The sequence below is a fragment of the Camellia sinensis genome, chromosome 1 (assembly GCF_055761805.1).
Source record: "Camellia sinensis isolate YWXY chromosome 1, ASM5576180v1, whole genome shotgun sequence".
NCBI lineage: Eukaryota > Viridiplantae > Streptophyta > Magnoliopsida > Ericales > Theaceae > Camellia > Camellia sinensis.
The window spans coordinates 105,783,879-105,804,375 of record NC_138961.1 but is presented as its reverse complement, the minus strand read 5'-3'; the positions used below and the strand labels follow the sequence as shown (position 1 = coordinate 105,804,375).

At 36.8% G+C, this 20,497-nt stretch overlaps 1 protein-coding gene across 13 annotated transcripts; it reads left to right on the top strand.

The window, feature by feature from the left end:
• The first annotated feature begins 1,710 nt into the window (after positions 1–1,710).
• On the top strand, positions 1,711–13,651 carry LOC145788959 (myosin-12-like). 13 transcript variants are annotated; one of them, XM_082881685.1, is made up of 12 exons: positions 1,712–1,922; positions 2,323–2,345; positions 2,621–2,649; positions 4,887–4,924; positions 5,076–5,183; positions 5,683–5,733; positions 5,893–6,052; positions 6,139–6,306; positions 6,407–6,543; positions 6,641–6,787; positions 8,258–8,399; positions 9,156–9,523. In XM_082881685.1, the coding sequence occupies exons 4-12, from the start codon at positions 4,920–4,922 to the stop codon at positions 9,282–9,284; spliced, it is 1,047 nt and encodes a 348-aa protein (XP_082737811.1). In that variant the 5' UTR covers positions 1,712–1,922; positions 2,323–2,345; positions 2,621–2,649; positions 4,887–4,919; the 3' UTR covers positions 9,285–9,523. The 13 variants fall into 13 exon arrangements, 12 of the variants coding, with proteins under 12 accessions (XP_082737803.1, XP_082737811.1, XP_082737808.1 ...); XM_082881682.1 differs by having other exon boundaries at positions 2,305–2,345; XM_082881693.1 differs by having other exon boundaries at positions 1,714–1,922; positions 4,887–4,995; positions 9,156–9,522.
• The last annotated feature ends 6,846 nt before the right edge of the window (positions 13,652–20,497 follow it).

The following is a 20,497-nucleotide window of genomic DNA, read 5'->3' as shown; positions in this document are numbered from 1 at the left end:
CCTAGGCTATTTTATAGTACAGAAGATATTATGGTACTTCAAACCAATACCTATAATAGGACTGAATATGAAAATATTGTTGAAATATTGGATTATTGGAGAAAATTATATAAAGACCCAAATTTAGATATTGATGAAAGAAATAAGCTACTAGATCAGATAAGAAAAACTTATCTAGAACATGAAGCCCTTTTACAGCACTTTAATTATGTTATTAATATGTCAACTAATGATGATGATAGTCAATCATCCTCATCTGAAGAAACATTAGATCAAGATATTTCACCTAAAATAAATAAAGGGAAAAGAAAGGCAGAAGAGCCTATTGATCCCGAATTATTTGGCACATGGGGAGATGAAGAAAATTTTAACTTTATTCAGACAAATGAAGTTAAAAATGATACTAATATTAGAAGTACCTCCAATCCTACACTTGGGCCAGTAATATCTAGAAAAGATAATAATCATAAGTATCCAATAGCTCAAAATGGTACTTATTTAGACTTGTCTCATGTTTCATTTAAGGATCAAGAACAAGAAATTGATGATTAGGCACAATCCTTGTCCATCATTATTACCAATTATAAAAATAGTTGGTCAAAGGAAAAATTCCTTGATTATATTGCAGCAACTCTCCAAGGAGATGTGTTGCAATGATTAAGACAGTGGAAAAAATCTAAAATTCGAAAAAGTTAAAAAAATGGCTTTGTTAACAAATTTTCTCACACTTGACACAATTTGAGCTGAATTTCCAAAAATCATAAAAAAAAATTATGTGGTTTTGCAGGAGATACTAATTTGTAAGCAGATGCAAATTATGTTTTAACTAAATTAGAACTATGTAATATTTGTCTCTTTGAAGACTATGTTCAAACTTTTAAAAAATATTATTATCTTATTGATCCACCAGCAAACACTACAAGAAATTGCACTTTTGGCGACTACTTTTGGCGACGACGTCAATTTCTCATAGGCAAAACTATATTTTTAGCGACGCAGTGATCAATTTCGTTGGTAAAAGTAGACCTTTACCAACGCAATTTGCTACCGTCGCTAAAAAAGTGTAACATTCACTAGGCGCCAAAATTTAAAATTTTTTAGCTACGAGGCTTATTTTTTAGCAACACAATAAGTGTCGCTATTAGTGTGCTTATTTTTGGCAATGACAAATTGGCGTGGGTAAAAAGTTAAACATTTAGCGACGATAACATTATTCGTCAGTAAAAGTTTTGCTAGTGAAATAATGTGATTTAGTGATTTGTGTTTTTATTGACTTTCAAAGAGTTTTAAATATTCTAGTTATTGAATTGTAAAATTAAAGTGATCATCGAATTAGATCACAAAATGAACTCACCAAGCTAAACACACTCGTAAGTTGAGATGGCTAATTTGAGATAATTTAAACTTTTTCAAAGAATGTTAGATTATCAATTTCAATATGTTTGGTTTTATTTGCAGAAACTTGTTTGGAATTTTTTTTTTTGAAAACTAAAAAAAAAATTGATGAGAAATAAAAAAATACTTATTATTTTTGTATAATTTTATCTTTTAAGAAGTCATAAATAATTTTAAAAATTTTAAAAATATATTTTTAATTTTTATAGTTCTCAAATTAATTTTAATTTTGAAAAAAAAACAAAAAAATATTGTTATTTATTTATTTATTTTTTTGGTGATCTGCCTCTAAAAGAGGAGGCGATGGTACCTCTCAAAATTTCCTCTTTTTTTCTAGGATAGGTAAACCCCTCTTTTGTTCTCTCTCTCTGAAAAAACACACAAATCAGTTTGGAGAATACAATCAAGACCCTTTCTCAATCTCTCTACAAATTTGTGGACTTCGGGTGAGACCCAATCAAGAAGCAATCGAGACCTTCATGAGCATCACCGGCGCGTCTGAGTCGGTCGCCTTGCAAAAACTCGAGGTGAATTTTTAATTTTTTCGTTTTTTCCCCATCATTTAGCGATCGAAATTCGCGATTAATGTGATTGTTTGTCCTAGGGTTTTGTATTGGAGTTTCAATATTTTTTTCATGTGTTGCGTTGCGTGTTGGGTTGTTGGAATTAGCTTAAAGTTAGGGTTTTTTTTTTTTTAATTAAAAAAACTGCTTCGATTGTGGATTTAGTTTGTGAGTGTTGTTCTATTCTCATTATCATCTGTAAAATGATTAATTTTCTAAAACCATCTTTCTAAAATGAATTTTCTAAAATGTTTAATTTTCGATTGTTGGGTTGTTTCTTTATTTCTTCATTCCATCTCTTTCTTAACTTCTGTTTTCTCTATTTTATCAACGATTGACTTTACAGCAAACTCTTCTATCTCAGGTTGGTCGGCAACCACCAACCCGGTAAGTGATTTTACTTTTAAATTTGTTTGGTAACAGAAGCTAACTTCAAGCCTGGCAATCTTATTATTACCAGTTATTTTATCAACGTACACTTATTTTTCATATAGCAGTACACAATTTTTGACGCAATCACTATGCCCATGTTAGTGTCCAGATTATTTGAACTTTGCCTTTTCTGATTTAATACACCTTTATGACAATCACATACAATTTTGGTGATTAGAATTTAGCCCATTATTTTCTTGTTTTGCTCATACAAAATTGCACCATTGCAGGGAAGCAGGTCAAACTGTTGGGGGAAGAGGTACTTATCTATGGAACTTGAAATTCTGATTATGTATATCTTTTACCATTATGCTCAATAGTTTAAAATCCAACTGTTTATTCTTTGGCCTCACCTGAGATGCATGCAATAGACTTGCTTCAGTCATGTAATTGGTTTGTTGAATGTCACTTAATTACTGTGGAGCTTGTCATTTATGTTGTCACCTTGTCTTGCAACATCTATTTCAAGTTTAAAATTCTTTGCAAGCCTCACGACTGCGCATCCTCAGCGCCGTTGGTCCCTGTACGCCGCAAATCAGCACCGCCACCGATGCTAACTGGTTCGCTCTCTTGCTCACTCCCTTTCACTCTCTCGCTCTCTCGCTCTCTCGCTCCCACTCTCGGTCTCTCTCTCTCTCTCTACCCCTTCTTCTATTTACCCAACTGTGAACTCTTGCTTTCTGGTTGTTTATTCTACCCATTCAGTTTAATTTTGTCTTCATTTCTGAAATGGGTTTGTTTGAAGTGGTTTCATTACCAAGATTTCACTTCTTGAGGAATATTAGAACATGAAAATAATTGCAAGCAAAGTAGGTGCAACCATTAGAATCAATACCAAGAAAATGACTGAAACAAAAGGCTCGGAATGGTATTACCCTAATCAAATCTACTGTTGAACATTTTTTAAAAACAAACCAACCAATTAACATCGTATGGTGCACCGTCAAAAAATTTCAGAGACTTCTTGGTAATGTAATTTACAAAATGAGCTCAAACTATGGTGAAACAGGATTCATGAAGCCGACCTAAGTAGTAGGGACAAGGCTTTGTTGAATGGAGATCAATAGTATTGCTGCTGAGGATGCAATGATAATCAAATGTTGGGCTACAGTATTGCTACAGTGCATGTGAGCAGAAATTGCTGCAATTCTGTGAACAGTACTGCAGTATGAACAATAAGCACTACTTTTTTCTCCTCAAGGAAGATTGCTCCAGCATCAATCATGCATGACTAAAATTCTCGGCTTAAGCAAAAAATTTGATCCATATAAGGAACAGACACTTGCACCACAACGTTAAAGCCTCACCCCACCTCTACATTAGAATATTGTGTTTGACAAAGCGAACTGAAGTAGAACAGGAATAGGTACAAAACACAACTTTTACTGAGCATATTGCCATATTCTAACAAAGAATTGTAGTCATAATGGCAAAGTACTTGAATAATATCAGATTCTGTATGGAAAACTGAATTATACACAACTGCGCCTCACGCAAACATGCAAAAATAGTTTTAAGTAAATGTTAGTATCTACAGTGCCAACAATGAGACAGAAATCTTTGGATACCTTATCATCCCTTCGCTTTCGTTCCTTCTCCTTTGCCTTCTCTTTCAGTTCTGTTTTGTATTTCTCAAAGATCTCCCTGAAGAAGCTCTCTTCCACATTGAACCTGCACAAGGGCATGTGATAATGCTAGTTCATGACAAAAAACAGAGCAGAGAGAAAATTATTTCATAGAAGTTTGAGGGAGTTCAAAATAATAATAATAATAATAATAATAATAATAATAATAATAATAATAATAATAATAAAAGGGTAGGCTTGCAAATACTTTGATCTACAATATTAGACTAATTTTTGGGTGCAATTTCTTAATATATACACAATTGTTACATTTTAACATGGATACAGGGCGTCAGACACAGAATGTGGCATCTTAGCAAGTCATAACATGTAGTTGCTACCAAGCATGATTGTTTATGGTCGGGTTTTTTTGGTAGATAAATAAGAACACATTACTGTCAATCATTTACCCCTTCCATCTGTACATAACCAACAAAAAAGGACATGGGTCCATTAAAGCATCAGGAATGATCAAAGTACAAGGAGAGGAATAGTATTGCTGCAGCAAATTCCTAATAAATGGAAATAGTGGCACCAAATGTACATTCTTCTGAATGTTTCAAAAGAAAGTACAGGGTGCAGGATTCCATAGATCTAAATAGGTGCCAAACACATGAACACTAAATTCAGGCGAACAGGTGTCTGTACATGTCACTAATGCTGGTTTGAATTCTTGTGGAAATGTAAAGTAACACAAAACCATTAAGGCTATACAACAATTTTAATTTCCTGAAAGAAGAGAAATAATATATACATATATAGAAAGAGATGTGAACAAGTTCTAGATTTTCTTCTAATGACTTAAATTCACATTTCAATATTTGACAAGTAATACCATGTCTCTTGTCTATCTTCAACGAGTTGTTTGCAGTCCTCCCATTTTGAAGATGCAGTTACGTCCTGAATGAAGTAAGCAATCAAATGAAAATTTGAAAGGAAAAAAAAAAGAAAAGAGAAAGCAGAAGTCTTGCATCCATTTGGTAGACTTATCTTTTCTTTTTGTTCTTTTTTTATTTTTTACATAACTGTTGGCTTCTAACTCTCTCCCATTTTGTTCTAGCTTTCTGCTTTGCTTTCTAACAAACTTAACATCCGTGAGGCACACGTGTTCTCAACTACTGATGGTTTTTCTTTGGATGTATTTGTGGTGGATGGATGGCCTGTTGAGGTATTTCTTAAATTCTTTTGTAACATCTTTATACTAATACTGCTTTGCTTTTGTGCTATTCTGTTTTCCATATTCAAACAGTTTGGTTCCACTTCTTCTAAAAATGTTTATGCCATTGCTGTCTCTATCTGTTATGGTACCTGCTTTTCTCACTGTAGTGTATTCTTTCCCCAATCTCTCTCTCAAAAAATGCATAGAGAATAAGTGATAGAAGAAATCAAAATAATAGAATCCTACACACTGTTACTTCTCCTGTTGTATGATAATTAATGTTATGTGCTTGCTCTGCAAATATTCTGTTACCTTGTTGGTGGTATGTGAATGCAAGAAAAATGCTTATTTTACTGATATTACATCTCATCTAGATGGTTGTGTAGACTAACTGTGCTTATGCCAGGACAGTGAGGCCCTGTAATAAGGAGCATTGCGATTATATTTCTTTTATGACAGGGATCTGTGGTGAGTCCAAATGTTGCTGACTTTGCAATGTTGTGGTCAGGATACAAAGGGATTATGTGAAGCTATGGAGAAAGCAATTGCTAGAAATGAGGTAACTAATTTGTTTCCATTCTAGGATTAATTGCTCCTCCAAATATATCCTAAGATAATTTGGATGCTTTTTTTCCTTCAAATATATCCTATTTTTCATTCTATCTACTTCTATGGTTTGACTTACAAGAAAATTTACATGACTGAATGGTTGTACCAGTCGTTTTGGTAAATTTGTAGAGATCCAATTCGATAAGCATGGGAAGATCTCTGGAGCTGCAGTTCGAACATATCTTCTTGAAAGATCGCGTGTTTGCCAAGTCTCTGACCCAGAGAGGAACTACCACTGCTTTTACATGCTCTGTGCAGCCCCACCTGAAGTGAGCTTATGCAATTGAATCTAAATCACCGCTGACATGATGACAATAACCATATATAGTGAGCTAACAGTAATATTTTATTCCAGGATGCAAAGAAATTCAAACTAGGAGACCCAAAAACATACCACTATCTAAATCAAACCAATTGTTATGAAGTGGCAAATGTGGATGATGCAAGGGAATATCTGGAGACCAGAAATGCCATGGATATTGTAGGAATCAGCCAGGACAAGCAGATGCGTGTGTGTGTATGTGTGTGTATCCACTATGTGCAAAAACAGAGAAAATTATTGAAATGAGCCATTTTATGAATCCAAATTAATATAATGAATTTTATTTTAATTTTTTTTGTAGGATGCTATATTCCGTGTGGTAGCTGCAATACTTCATCTTGGAAACATTGACTTCGTCAAAAGGAATGAAACAAATTCTTCAAAACTGAAAGATGAGAAAGCACACTACCATCTTCAAACAGCTGCAGAGCTACTCATGTCAGAACTCTAATCAACTTGACCTATTAAATACTGTTTGGTACATCTTCAAGACTTCAACTATATACTTATATCATCTTAATATGCTTATATCCAGGTGTGATGAGAAAGCACTTGAAGACTCACTTTGCAAGCGTGTGATAGTAACTCCAGATGGAAATATTACAAAACCACTAGATCCAGCTTCAGCTGTCACAAGTCGTGATGCCCTGGCAAAGACAATATACTCCAGGCTTTTTGATTGGTAAGTAAATCAAACACACCTCTATGAATTTCAATTTTTTTCCCTCCAGACTGATAGCACTCCAACGTCAGACGTTTATACTCCTGCTAGATCAATTACATTTGGAAGGAGGAAACAAAAATGTCTGGTGTCTCAGATTCCTCGTCTGAGCTGAGTAAACAAATAAGAAAAACTCAAGTACAACAACACTCATAGAAAATTATTAAGGAGTGACGGTTATTGTTTTAGACACTTTAGGATGTTATTAGTTGTGGTGAAACCACAACACCACGAGGAAACTGTTGGGAAACTCATCTTAGAGACTGCTTATTTTGATGGACCATTTTCCCCATGATGTTATAAAGACCTTCATGCAGAAAGCCTTCTAAGAATTGGACTGTTTATAACTTCTATTGAGGGCACGAAACTGAAATCCCTATTAAAAGTGAAGTTAGTTCATGTCAAGCCTTTTATCACAGGGTACTTAGCCCCTTTGACTCTTAGGCCTTATGATGCACAATTAGTTACCGGCTGTATAGCTTTTCATAAAAATGCAAGTACTTCCCACTTCCTATAATCAGGCTGCAAGATCAACAATAATCAGATAGAGACTGGTAGATTTCCTTAGAACAGTTTGAGTGGAATGTCATGCATCCACCTTATTATCTTAACTTATTGATAAGAAAGCTTGTAACCAGTGGTTTCTAAATTATTTTATACTAAAAAATTTATCCTTAAATTTAATTTGGAAAACTTAAAATCTTTAGCACTAGTAATTCAGCCCTGAAAATATTAGTTTAATTAAACAACAGTCTACAAATTAACTCAGCCAGACCTAGAGTACCTGGCGTCAAACAGTCCCTAACATAACATCAAAAAAAACAAAGACAAATTATGGATTGAACCAGTCAGAGGATTTACTATGAAGAGCTAACCAGGTCTTCTTCAAATTGGGTTTAACTATATTAGCAAATTGAAGAAGCTGCTCAGACCCTCATTTTCAAATATTAGGATCTCCGGGTTGCTTATCAACCATTTGAAATTTGACCATGAGAGAGAGAGAGAAGTTGGATTTGAATTCACTTGCTATAAACCGGAAACTATTGCCATTAAGGTCACAAGTTCTAGAGGATATTTCACTTCTTTGAGGAAAAAGGATGAACCAAAGCTCAATTTGAGTGATAAAGGGATGCTTCCCCCATTCAAGACTGCCTCCCTAATATTCAAGAGTTTCTTATAAATTTTTGTTGTGTTTAAGGAAGGAAAGTAGAGTTGTGCATTAGTGCTCACATGTGAAAATTAAACAAGTAAAGGCATGATGAATCTTTAAAAAAAATTATGTTTTATTTTTTTCTTTTACAAGTTACAAAAGAAGATTATTTTGAGAAAGTAGAAGGCTTATTTTATATATATACATATATATATTTTGAAAATTAGTTATAGAAGGCTTATTGATTCCCAAACATTTGTTTTCTTGACTGATGATGATAGTAATGATGGCCTACGATCTCATGACAGATGGCTCCTTGATTTTAGTGGTGATTTCTTTGATGATGAGGTTGGTGGTGATTCCGGGTACACAAAAAGTAGAACTCACAGCATGAATGTACAACGTTGGCATTTAACATCTGAGGTAGGCTTTTAAGTACTCTCTTCTGACTAATACCCCCATCCATTTTGAACTGATTTTGTATTCTTTTGGCTAATGCATATCTTTTTTTGACGCATTGAGAGTAGCTCTACTCGCTGTATCTTTGTTCCTTGATGAAGCCATCATGCATTTCATACTTAATATTAGACATTATTTCATTAAATGCTTAAGATATCTCATACCTCTCAATACCCCCGCTGTAAAGTGAGAGTGTAACCTTATTTTATTGGCTACATAACTTTTGGGGACATTAGGTCTTAGATGTCTGTATACTGCAGAACAACAACACTTATTTGACAATAGGATTTTTTTTAACAACACTGTTTAGAATGGGATAACTATTCTATTTATCCAATAAATAAATGGGATAACTATTCTATTATATAAAGTGCACCAGAGTTGTGTTGGAAGCTGTCACTTTTTTTTTTTTTTTTTAAACTTTTCCAAGAATGTCTTTATACCTAGTAACTGTCACTCTTTCCCACTCAGTAGCCGTCACATCTAATAACAGTAAGAATAATTGTTTCTTTTGTCAAACCGTCCAAAATTGTTATTAGTTTTCCTCAACCATCATACTATCCAAAAATTTAAATATAAAATTGCAAGTGCGTTTGCACACACCGCTTGTACATATATATGTGGGAAGGATTCTCATGGGTTGCTTTTTATGGAAATTTTCTCTGAAGCATTTTTTTTAATGCACTTTATGGTGGGAAATTTCACTTGTGTTTTTTGTAGGGTGACGTGGGAAACAAAAACATTGACAGTGACAGTGTTGTGGCATGTACCTTCTTAATAAGAACAAAAACTGAGGAGGATCAAAATAAGCTTGTAGCAGCAATTCAGGAATATGTCCCTCCTGCTTGAAAATACACATGGAACTGATTTTCCATCACATTGTATGTTAGAATTTACCTACACCTACCACCACCTACTACCACACCTACTACACCTACCACCAATTTACCCTCACCTACTCCTCACCTACTACCCAAACCCTCTCCTATATAATGAGCTACTCTGCTTTGTAATATAACATATCAATGTATCAGATCTAATATCAATCAATAATACAATTCTCTATTTCTCTTTATACATCAAATTTAACATGGTATCAGAGCAGGTTTAGAATCGAATAATTCTGCTTCACCGGCGGGCGGCAGCCTCGCCTTGGCCGCCCGCCGGACCTCTACACATACCTTCAGTTTCCTGTCTCTTCCAACATTTTCTTTGATTTATCCACATTCCAGTTCCGGGCATCCAAATCTTCATCTGGGTCAACCCTTCTCTTCTGCACAATACGCTTCCTGCCCCAAGAACTGTTCTCCCATTTGTTCTTGACATCAGCAGCATCCATGGCTGCAACCAGAGTCTTCTTCTTTGGAACCCTTTTAATGTCAATCGTGATATCGGTGAGTGAAAGCCTCTTGAAATTCATTTGGGTACGCACCATATCAGGGGCATCTACAAGAGCCCTGTTTTGATCGAGGACATCGACAATGACAACGACCCCTGCAACAGCCCAGCAGATCCAGCTGCTTGGTCCTCTGCTGTTCCAGTGAGTCGTGGTGGTCAGAGCTATGGGCTGCAGTGGCTTGGCTGTGCAGTCACCATGGTGATGGCTCTTGGTTCTTCTTCTCAGCTGCTGCTGTATGTGTGTGTTTTTTTGTGTGTGAGTGTGTGTTGCCTGTGAGTTGTTCTCCTCCCTCAGAAAAGCTCTCCCTTTTGAAATCTATTTTTCACCCCTGCCCATGAACACCACCGACAGAGAGACTAGTGCTGTGTGTGAGTTGTTCTCCCTGTCAAGCTATCCTGACAAGAGAGAGCACATGCATACACATGCTCACCATTCCACATTTTTGAAGTGAATAGTGCTGGTGGACCCTACCACTAGCCCAAGCAATTTATAATCCTGATTTCTCACTTCTTTCCACCGAATTCCACTCAATTTGTCTCCACTTTGCATTTTTCTCTTTTTTTATTTCTTTTGCCTTTTTTTTTTTATCATGCCATCCACCTGAGTTTGTCCCTCTCTCTCATACGTTTGCTTTCCAATTTCATTATTATTATTATTATTATTTTTTTCCTTTCTTTATTTTATTGTTTCAAAAAAAAAAAAAAAAAAAAAAAATCTTGCTGATTCACAACTCTTGCTGATCCACCACTTCGTTTTATTTTTTATTATTATTATTATTATTATTTTCAAAAAAAAAAAAAAACCATTCACACCCACCTCGGTTTTCATTCCACAAACTTGTCATTTTTTTCATGCCGGGATCAACCCCGATCAGCATTTTACACCCAAAAAAAAAAAAAAAAAAAAAAAACACACAAAACAACCACATCCACAGGCAGGATTTTTCTTCTCTACTCTGCCGCCGGTCTCTTCTTCTTGCCTCCGTCCTGAGTGGCCCTTGCCGGTATTGCCTCCGTGTTTCCCACTCCACTGGGCATGATCACTACTCCCTGCTCCTCCACTGCAGCATATGGCGGCCCTCCAAATCGGAACATAACGGTGGCCTTCCGCTTCAGCTCCTTATTTTCTGCCCTTAACACGCTTATCTCTGCTCGCGCATCCTTATACATGCGTTGGAGCAGAGCCAGCTGGGAGTTTAAATGCTGCACCTCATTTGTCCTACTCTGCAGCCGGTTCGACAAGTTTGTGACCGCCGTCATGCTTTCCACACATGCCTTCAGAGTATACTGATTGGCCTCCACATCCGACTGCACTGCCATTCTTTGCTCCACCGACCGCATCGGAAAGTTCAACGGAGCAAACTCCGGGGCGCTTGGTTGAGTTTCCAGTGCCACCGCACAAGTTCTCTCTCTCGTTGACTCGTTGAGGTCGGGAAAGAGGGTGAGCAGCCCGCGGGAAGACGATGAAGCCATTTTTTGGGCAACAGAGTGTTATATAGAATCTCTCTCAGAAATCTCTCAGAATATCTCTCACAGGTGTTTTTGCCTCAGCCTCAGCCTCAGCCTCTGTCTTATAGCCGAGGCAGCCACGCTCATCGCGCGCCTCTTGACGCCCGACAAACTGGCACGCCTTTTCATGGCACATCGTTTGATAAAGTGCGCGCCTCTTGACGCCCGACAAACTGGCACGCCTTTTCATGGCACATCGTTTGATAAAGTGGGCACGCCTTTTGATGGCACGCCTTTTGAAAAATTGGGCACACCTTTTGAGGGTGCAACTTTTACAACGGTCCGACATGACCCTATAAACTGTCCCGACATTTGATTCCGGTTAGCTTTTTCAAGGGTCCGACAAGACTCTGTAAACTGTCCCGACATTGATTCCGGTTAGCTCCTTTATGGGTCCGACAAGACTCTGTAAACTGTCCTAACATTGATTCCGGTTAGTTTCTACAAGAGTCCAGCAAGACTCCGTAAACTGTCACCACAACTGTCACAATAGTGTCTGCTACAACGGTCCGACATGACCCCGTAAACTGTCTTCTACAACGGTCCGACATGACCCCATAAACTGTCCTCTACATGGTTATGACACCCCCATACAGTGTCCTCTACACCGTTATGACACAACCATTCAGTGTCTTCACCAACGGTCTGACACGACCATACAGTGTCTCCTATCCTTTTTTATTTTTATGTATTTTCTTGTTTTGTTTCTCTCTTCAAACTCAAGTTGGTTAGTTTCTATCCTCCTTGAGTTTGCGGGGGGCTGTTAGAATTTACCTACACCTACCACCACCTACTACCACACCTACTACACCTACCACCAATTTACCCTCACCTACTCCTCACCTACTACCCAAACCCTCTCCTATATAATGAGCTACTCTGCTTTGTAATATAACATATCAATGTATCAGATCTAATATCAATCAATAATACAATTCTCTATTTCTCTTTATACATCAAATTTAACATTGTACAACCCTTGAGCTTCAACAAAATTGCAAATGCAAAAGCTTTGTGTAGGGTGGTCTTGTTGAAGCTGATGAATCCTCCTTTTCTTTTGGAAGGAGGGCGAGCTCCAAAAATCTACCAAGCGGAGCCAATATTCAGAAGTTGACAATACTTTCATAGGTACAAGAGGCTAATGCACCTGTATCATGTAGAGAAGAAAGGATGTTCTCCTCCAAAGTGGGTATTTTACATACTTTTTTTTTTCCTTCTATTTATAATGCAAGGATTAGCAAAGAACTTGGCTTGAGTAGCTCCTATTAAACTGCCTTTATATGTTGGTCATCTCTTCTGAAATGCGCCTAGGAATGTCAAATAATGCAGCTGGCCTGGAGGTTGCAGATGCACCAAGCTCATCTGAGATGCATGAATCAGATTTGTCTGCTGCAGCTGCTGGTTTGTTGCTGCTGCCGCCCTTGTGGTTGATGCTTGCTGGGCGGCGGCGGCTGCTGCTGCTGCAATGTTGCTATTAGGCGGCTGCTACTAGATGTTGGTCTGCTGGATAAGTTTGTGGATACTATTCGTGTCGTTTTGCCTGTCTTTGTTAGTTTCATGTTTTCATTTTGTTATCTGTTGTTTGTAATGTGGGTTCGCAATTTGGATGTATTTGGGTATTTTAGTGAGTTTACCCTTTTAGGTTTTATACATTGCTTCTAAAAGCAGTATCGGCAGTGTTTTTTTTGCTTGCACATCAACTTTAGGAGATTGCATATTAATGTTACTAGTTTGTAATAGTGGAGCCTGAGGGATGCCTCTTGTAAATCTGTAGTTAAAAATACTGTATTATTGATTGATATATGTTGTTGTGTATATTACAATTACAAGGATTCCTATTATATAGGAGTGTGTTTGGGAGTAGGTGGAGAGTAGGTGAAGTGGAGGTGGTAGTGGTGTAGTGGGTTAGGTTTAGTGGAGTAGGTGAGGTGGTAGTGGTGGTAGGTTTATGGTAAATTCTAACAGCCCCCCGCAAACTCAAGGAGGATAGAAACTAACCAACTTGAGTTTGAAGAGAGGAACAAAACAAGAAAATACATAAAAATAAAAAAGGATAGGAGACACTGTATGGTCGTGTCAGACCGTTGGTGAAGACACTGAAAGGTGGTGCCATAACGTGGTAGAGGACACTGTATGGTGGTGTCATAACGTTGTAGAGGACACTGTATGGGGGTGTCATAACGTGGTAGAGGACACTGTATGGTGGTGTCATAACGTTGTAGAGGACACTGTATGGGGGTGTCATAACGGTGTAGAGGACACTGGATGGCGGTGTCAGACCGATGTAGAAGACAGTTTATGGGGTCATGGCGGACCGTTGTAGCAGACCATGTTGTGACAGTTTACGGAGTCTTGCTGGACCCTTGTAGAAACTAACCGGAATCAATGTCGGGACAGTTTACTGAGTCTTGTCGGACCCATGAAGGAGCTAACCGGAATCAATGTCGGGACAGTTTACAGAGTCTTGTCGGACCCTTGTAAAAGCTAACCGGAATCAACGTCGGGACAGTTTACAGAGTCTTGTCGGACCCATGAAGGAGCTAACCGGAAACAATGTCGGGACAGTTTACAGAGTCTTGTCGGACCCATGAAGGTGCTAACCGGAATTAATGTCGGGACAGTTTACAGAGTCTTGTCGGACCCTTAAAAAGTCGCACCCTCAAAAGGTGTGCCCAATTTGTCAAAAGGCGTGTCATCAAAAGGCGTGCCCAATCCATAAAAAGGCGTGCCATCAAAAGGCGAGCCCAAGTCATAAAAAGATGTGCCGGACATGATGGCGAGGCACGTGAGTGCCTTGGCTGGCGCGCCCGTTTGTCGTCTGGCGTCAAGTGGCGCGCGATACGCGTGGCTGCCTCGCTATTTAACCAAGGTTGATGCTGAGGCTGAGGCAGACAAGTCTGAAAATCCTCTGAAAAACTCTTCGTTGTGCTGAGAGAGAGAGTCTGTAACACTTTGTTGCGAGAGAGATTCTGTAACACTCTGTTGCCCAGAAAATGGCCTCGTCTTCCCGGAGTCTGCTCACCCTCTTTCCCGACCTCAACGAGTCAACAAGAGAGAGAACTGGTGCGGTGGCATTGGAACCTCAACCAAGCGCCCCGGAATTTGCTCCGTTGAACTTTCCGATGCGGTCTGTGGAGCAAAGAATGGCAGTGCAGTCGGATGTGGAACCCAATCAGTATACATTGAAGTCATGTGTGGAAACCATGACTGCGGTGACAAACTTGTCGAACCGGCTGCAGAGTAGGGCAAATGAGGTGCAGCAGTTAAACTCCCAGCTGGCTCTGCTCCAACGCATGTATAAGGATGCGTGAGCAGAGATAAGTGTGCTAAAGGCGGAAAACAAGGAGCTGAAGCGGAAGGCCACCGTTATGTTCCGATTTGGAGGGCTGCCATATGCTGCAGTGGAGGAGCAGGGAGTAGTGATCATGCCCAGTGGAGTGGGAAACACGGAGGCAACACCGTCAAGGGCCACCCAGGACGGAGGCAAGAAGAAGAGACCGGCGGCAGAGTAGAGAAGAAAAATCCCACTGTTTCGATTTGTGTTGTTGTTGTTGTTGTTGTTGTTTTTTTTTTTTTTTTTTTTTTTTTTGGTGTAAAATAGTGATCGGGGTGGATCCCTGAGATGAATAAAATATGGTTTGGTGTGCAGTTCGTCTTCTTCTTCTATTATTATTATTATTATTATTATTTTTTTTTTTTTTTTTTTTTTTTTTTTTTGTGCGCAAAGAAAAGATAATGAAAACAAGGTTTCGTGACCCACGGTTTTGTGAAAACCTGCAATGGTTTTTTTTTTTTTTTTTTAAAAAAAAAAAATAATAATAATAATAGAATATAGTATAATAGTGTGGTGGGAACAAGCCCACGAGGAAAAGTAAGAGTATTGAGGTGCAAATCAAAGCCAGCTGTTTTTTTTTTTTTTTTTTTTAATGCAAACATCCTTGGTGGTATATGAAAACTTGTGTGCTGGTTTTGTTTTTGAAAAGTTCCCACGTGAGAGCAAACTATGCTGTTCCCACGGTGATTTGTTTGAGGTGGTATTGCGTTGTATAATATATTATAATATATTATAATGGTGTGAGGTGAATGAGTACCTATGTAGGCATGTGGATCTGTGGCTTCAACAAATGCAAGTTTTGGGCAAAATCAAGAGCCACAGGGGCAGCAACAACAACAACAACTTGGTGGGTCTTCTTCTTCTTCTTCTTCTAGGAGAGAGATAAATGCTTTGATGGGTACTGAAGACACTGTCGTTGCGAGATGTGAGATTCAGGATCAGTAGATGGGTAACGATGAAAACGAAAACAACTCGAGCTTCTTGCCGCCATCGATGGACTCCGATGCCATTGTCGACACCATCAAGTCTTTCTTCCCAATGGGTGCTTCGGCAGAGCCCAATTCGTCTGCTATGCAGTTTCAGAAGGAGTTGGGTGTGAAGGTGGTGGACTCGAAGAAATTTCAAGGTATGTGTAGAAAATTCTAGCGGACTAGGCTGAGGTCCGGCGGGCGGCTAAGGTGAGGTTGCCGCCCGCCGGGGAAGCGAAAATACTAGGTTCTAAACCCGCTCTGATACCAAGTTAAAAAATACTGTATTATTGATTGATATATGTTGTGTATATTACAATTACAAGGATTTCTATTATATAGGAGTGTGTTTGGGAGTAGGTGGAGAGTAGGTGAAGTGGAGGTGGTAGTGGTGTAGTGGGTTAGGTTTAGTGGAGTAGGTGAGGTGGTAGTGGTGGTAGGTTTATGGTAAATTCTAACATCTGTAAGTCTTATAAAAATATATAAATTATTTTCAATTATCTTTGTTGGTAGATGTGTCGCCAAAAGTTTATTTTTGCCAACTCATATTGTGTTGTTAGAAGTGTATTTTTAGCCAATGTCAATTTGTCGTTGCCAAAAGTAAACTTTTATCGACAAACAAATCGTCGGCAAATGACAATATTTCCCGACATAAATGTATTGTCAAAAGTTTATTTTTGCCCACTCATATTGTGTTGCTAAAAGTGTATTTTTTGCCAATGCTAATTTGTTGTTGCCAAAAGTGAAGCTTTATTGTCGCCAAAAGTTTAGTTTTGCCGGCGCATATTTTGTTGCTAAAAGTATATTTTTTGCCCATGCAAATTTGTGTTGCGAAAAGTGACACACAATCAACATATTTGAATGACTTTTACCGACGCAAGGTAAATTGCCGACGATGGATGAAGGCTTTTAACGACGACTATGTTCGTCGCTAAAGGCATTACTTTTACCAACGCAATGATAATTTCGTCGGCGAAAACTTTTGCCGACTCACTTTTGCCTACGGGTTGCCAACGTAGCTTTGTGTGTCGGCAAAACTCTTTGCCGACGAATTTTCCCTTTTAGCAACATATTTTGTTGCGTTGCAAAAAATGTAATTTCTTGTAGTGAAATCAACCCTGGTTAGATCAATTTTTTCATAAACTCCCTAATCCATGGCATAAGTTATGTATTAAAACATATCCTTATTTTCTCCAAAAAAAATGGGGGAAGGAAGAATATGATAATCTTGGTTTTTGCATTAACTATGTTCTAAGACTGATAGCAGATCAGTGTCTAGAAGCAAAGGCGAAAAAACAAATAAAAAATCAAATTTCCAACTCACAATACGATCAAAAATTTTGTGATAAAATTTTAAAAGAAAATTGAAAAATTGGTTGTAATACATTTCCTAAACGAAAAGGATTTTCCAAAAAACTCAGAAAATATAAATGGAAACCTCGGAAAAAGAACAAACCTTTTTCAAAAAAGAAAAAGTATATTTGAAAAAATAAACCAACAAGTGTTTCAAAAAAGAAAACTTGTAAATGTTACATTTGTAACGAAGAAGGTCACTATGCACCCGAATGCCCAAAAAGGGGAAAAAGTGCAAAGAAAATGATCAAAGTTCTTGAAGAACAAGATTTTGAAATAATATATGGCAAAGAAATTTCCGATGAAGAAGAAATCTTCTACGAAATTTCTAGTGATGAAGAAAGTTCAGATGAAGAACTAATCTTCATGATGACTAATAATGGTCAAGAAATACCTCAAGAAGCAGATAGTATATCTCAATAACAATTACAGGCAATTCGACTTGGAGATGTAATCGAAGAAGAAAAAACTTTTACCGACGAAAAATTAGCAAAATTCAAAAAAATGCAAGAAATTGTTGTTCTAGAAATTTATAAACTTTCAAAATTCAACTTCTTTTCAGCAAGAGTATTTGAACAATACAGTGGGAACACTCAAGCAAAATGGTCAGAAGAAGGAAATATTGATATTCCTTTTTTTGATAAGAAAAAGGTTGCAAGATGGAAAAAGAAATATCCTGAAATTCAATATATTCATATTGGATTAATTCAAGTAACCATAACAACCTTATTTCGCCAAGGGATAGATACTCCTATTTTGGCAGTAATTTTTGACAAAAAATTTTCCGACCCAATGAAAGCAATCATTAGAGCAATTCAGTCTAATTTGGCTCATGGAGTAGTTTGGTTTAATGTTAGACCTAATTTCTTTATTTCCATAAATGATCCTAATCTTGAAGATATAGTTAGAATAAGAATTAAAACACAAGGATTATGAATGAAATCAAATTCTCATGATTTGGCTATTCGTTGGAAAACAATTCACGAATTAACCAAATTTCCTGAAACAAAAACAAGATCAAACGATAATAAAATTGTTGAGATCTTTGAACCAAGACCATTTGACACGGTAATACAACCTCGTTGAATGAATTGGAGCGATTTAGAAGTCCCTCGAGAATGGTTAATCCAAGACCTAGTGGGACAAGGAGAATCTTCTAAAACAAAAAATCCTGTACAATTACAAATGCAAGCATCAGGAAAAAATTTATATATTGAAAATACAGTTCCAAAAATTAAAAGATCAATTTCTGTATTTGAAAAAGATTTTCCTAACAAATCATTTTCAAAATTAAGCATTGGAGAATCGAGTAATAATTCTAATCAAGAATCTATTACTTCAAACAATGTTTAGATTCCTATTTTTCTAGGAACAAGAAAACAACTTGAACATATTAAGTCTACATATATGTATCATTTTCAAATAAAAGATGATGATATTATTTTTTCTCCTAGCCTAGGAAAAAGAAGATATACAAATGTATTGGGAATATTTAATTTTCCAGGTTGTAAACCCTATAGCCTCAGTGTTCTCATAGACACAGGAGCTACAGTCAGCTCATGTAAATGGAATGCCATACCAAAAGAAAAATGGACATTAATGAAACATCCAATTTTAGTATCATTTTTAACTTCATTTGTCTGAATAAAGTCAAAATTTTCTTCATCTCCCCATGTGCCAAATAATTCGGGATCAATTGGCTCTTCTGTCTTTCTTTGCCCTTTATTTATTTCTGGTGAAATATCTTGATCTAATGTTTCTTCAGATGACGATGATTGACTATCATCATCACTAGTTGACATATTAATATCATAATTACAGTGTTGTAAAAGGACTTCATGTTCTAGATAAGTTTCTCTTATCTGATCGAGTAGCCTATTTCTTTCATCAATATCTAAATCTGGGATTGAACTTAGGGTAGAAGCAAAGTTCCATGTTTTGGGAGTACTGGCAAACTTTTTCCATGAATTCATGGATTATGTTTGAAAAGTTGTATTCCTTTCTCTTCCCTAGGGTGGCTGGCCATGTGGGGGAGATTTGAGGGAATTATTTTATTTTTTTCTTGTGTACAATTGTTGGAAAGTTCAAAATATAGTGTATAAAATAAGTTTAACAGCACAAGTATATATATATATATATATATATATGTATTAGTACTAGTTTGGGGTCAATTAGTGATTTAATAAAAATGTGAGGCCTTTGGATTTAATTTATGAATTGGAAAATTTATTTAAGTATAGAATTAAACTAAATTAGGGTTAGAGAATTTAATTCAGTTTAGATTTCATGTTCTGAATAAAAAGGCTATCAACCGACGAACATGATGAAAATCGGAAAAATCTAAGGTTTTCAAGTGGTGATTCCATATTTAGGGAGTCAATTAATCAGTATTAGGATATTAGAAATGATTCATAAGTTACCAAAATTGATTAGGGTTTGCAAGTTTTCAGTTGGAGCATGCATTTGATCCTAAGGTTAAAATTGCAATTAATTAAGAAATTGAGGGACTTTAAAAAAATAATTTAAAAGTAAGAGACTTTTAAGAAAATAAAATTTTTAGGGGCCTCACAAAATATGATCAAGACATAATTTTCTAAAAATATGTTGAAAAGGCCTGACCGCTCAAGCCACCACTTAGTCGCTCGAGCGGACTGCACAGTTTACAAAAATACTAGGAGCTCGTAAGTTGCGCTCGAGCGGTCTGACAAAATTCTGGGTTTCAAAATACAATAAAAATGGCTTCCCAATACATTTTTCAAAACTTGGGGTTTTTCATGGTTGCTCAAAAACATGGAAACACTCGGGAAAACATAATTTCATAATCATTTGTAAACCATTTGCTCAAAATCTTATCAATTTAATAAGATTAAATCCAAAACTTCCATGCGTGTAAAGATTTATAAATTCTTTTTCCATGAAGAATAAAACATAAATTGAATATAGAAACTTATGAAATTTCTAAAATAAAATGCAATTCAAAGCTTTCATGCATCAGTGTTTTAAAATCGAAACCCAAAATCATGAACCCGTTATTAATTCAATTTCTTTAACTCTTTCCTCTTGTTTTTCAAAACATGAAGTTAAATACATAAGTCCATGAAATTGAGAGTATGAACTTATGGAAAATTTTTGAAAATAATCAAAAGATGAGCTCTTATGCATGCAATTCCAAAATTAAAATTAAAATGATGAAACTTAACATAATCTCCCATGAACGTGCATGTAACCCATTTCTTGCCCAAAACCCAATTTCTTTCTAATTTCATGAATATAATCCCAAACCCTTCTCAATATCAAGTATAGTAAGAAGATTTTACATAACTTGTAAATCATAAAGCATTATAAATTAACGCAGCGGATAAAAATAATTCGTATCATACCTTAATGACACAACCTCGTGAATAAATCACGTGCTTCCAAAATCTGATCAGTCAACGAACCCAGCAGTAGAGTGATACTACAAAATGAGTATCACCCACACAAGTCACAGTGCAAAATGG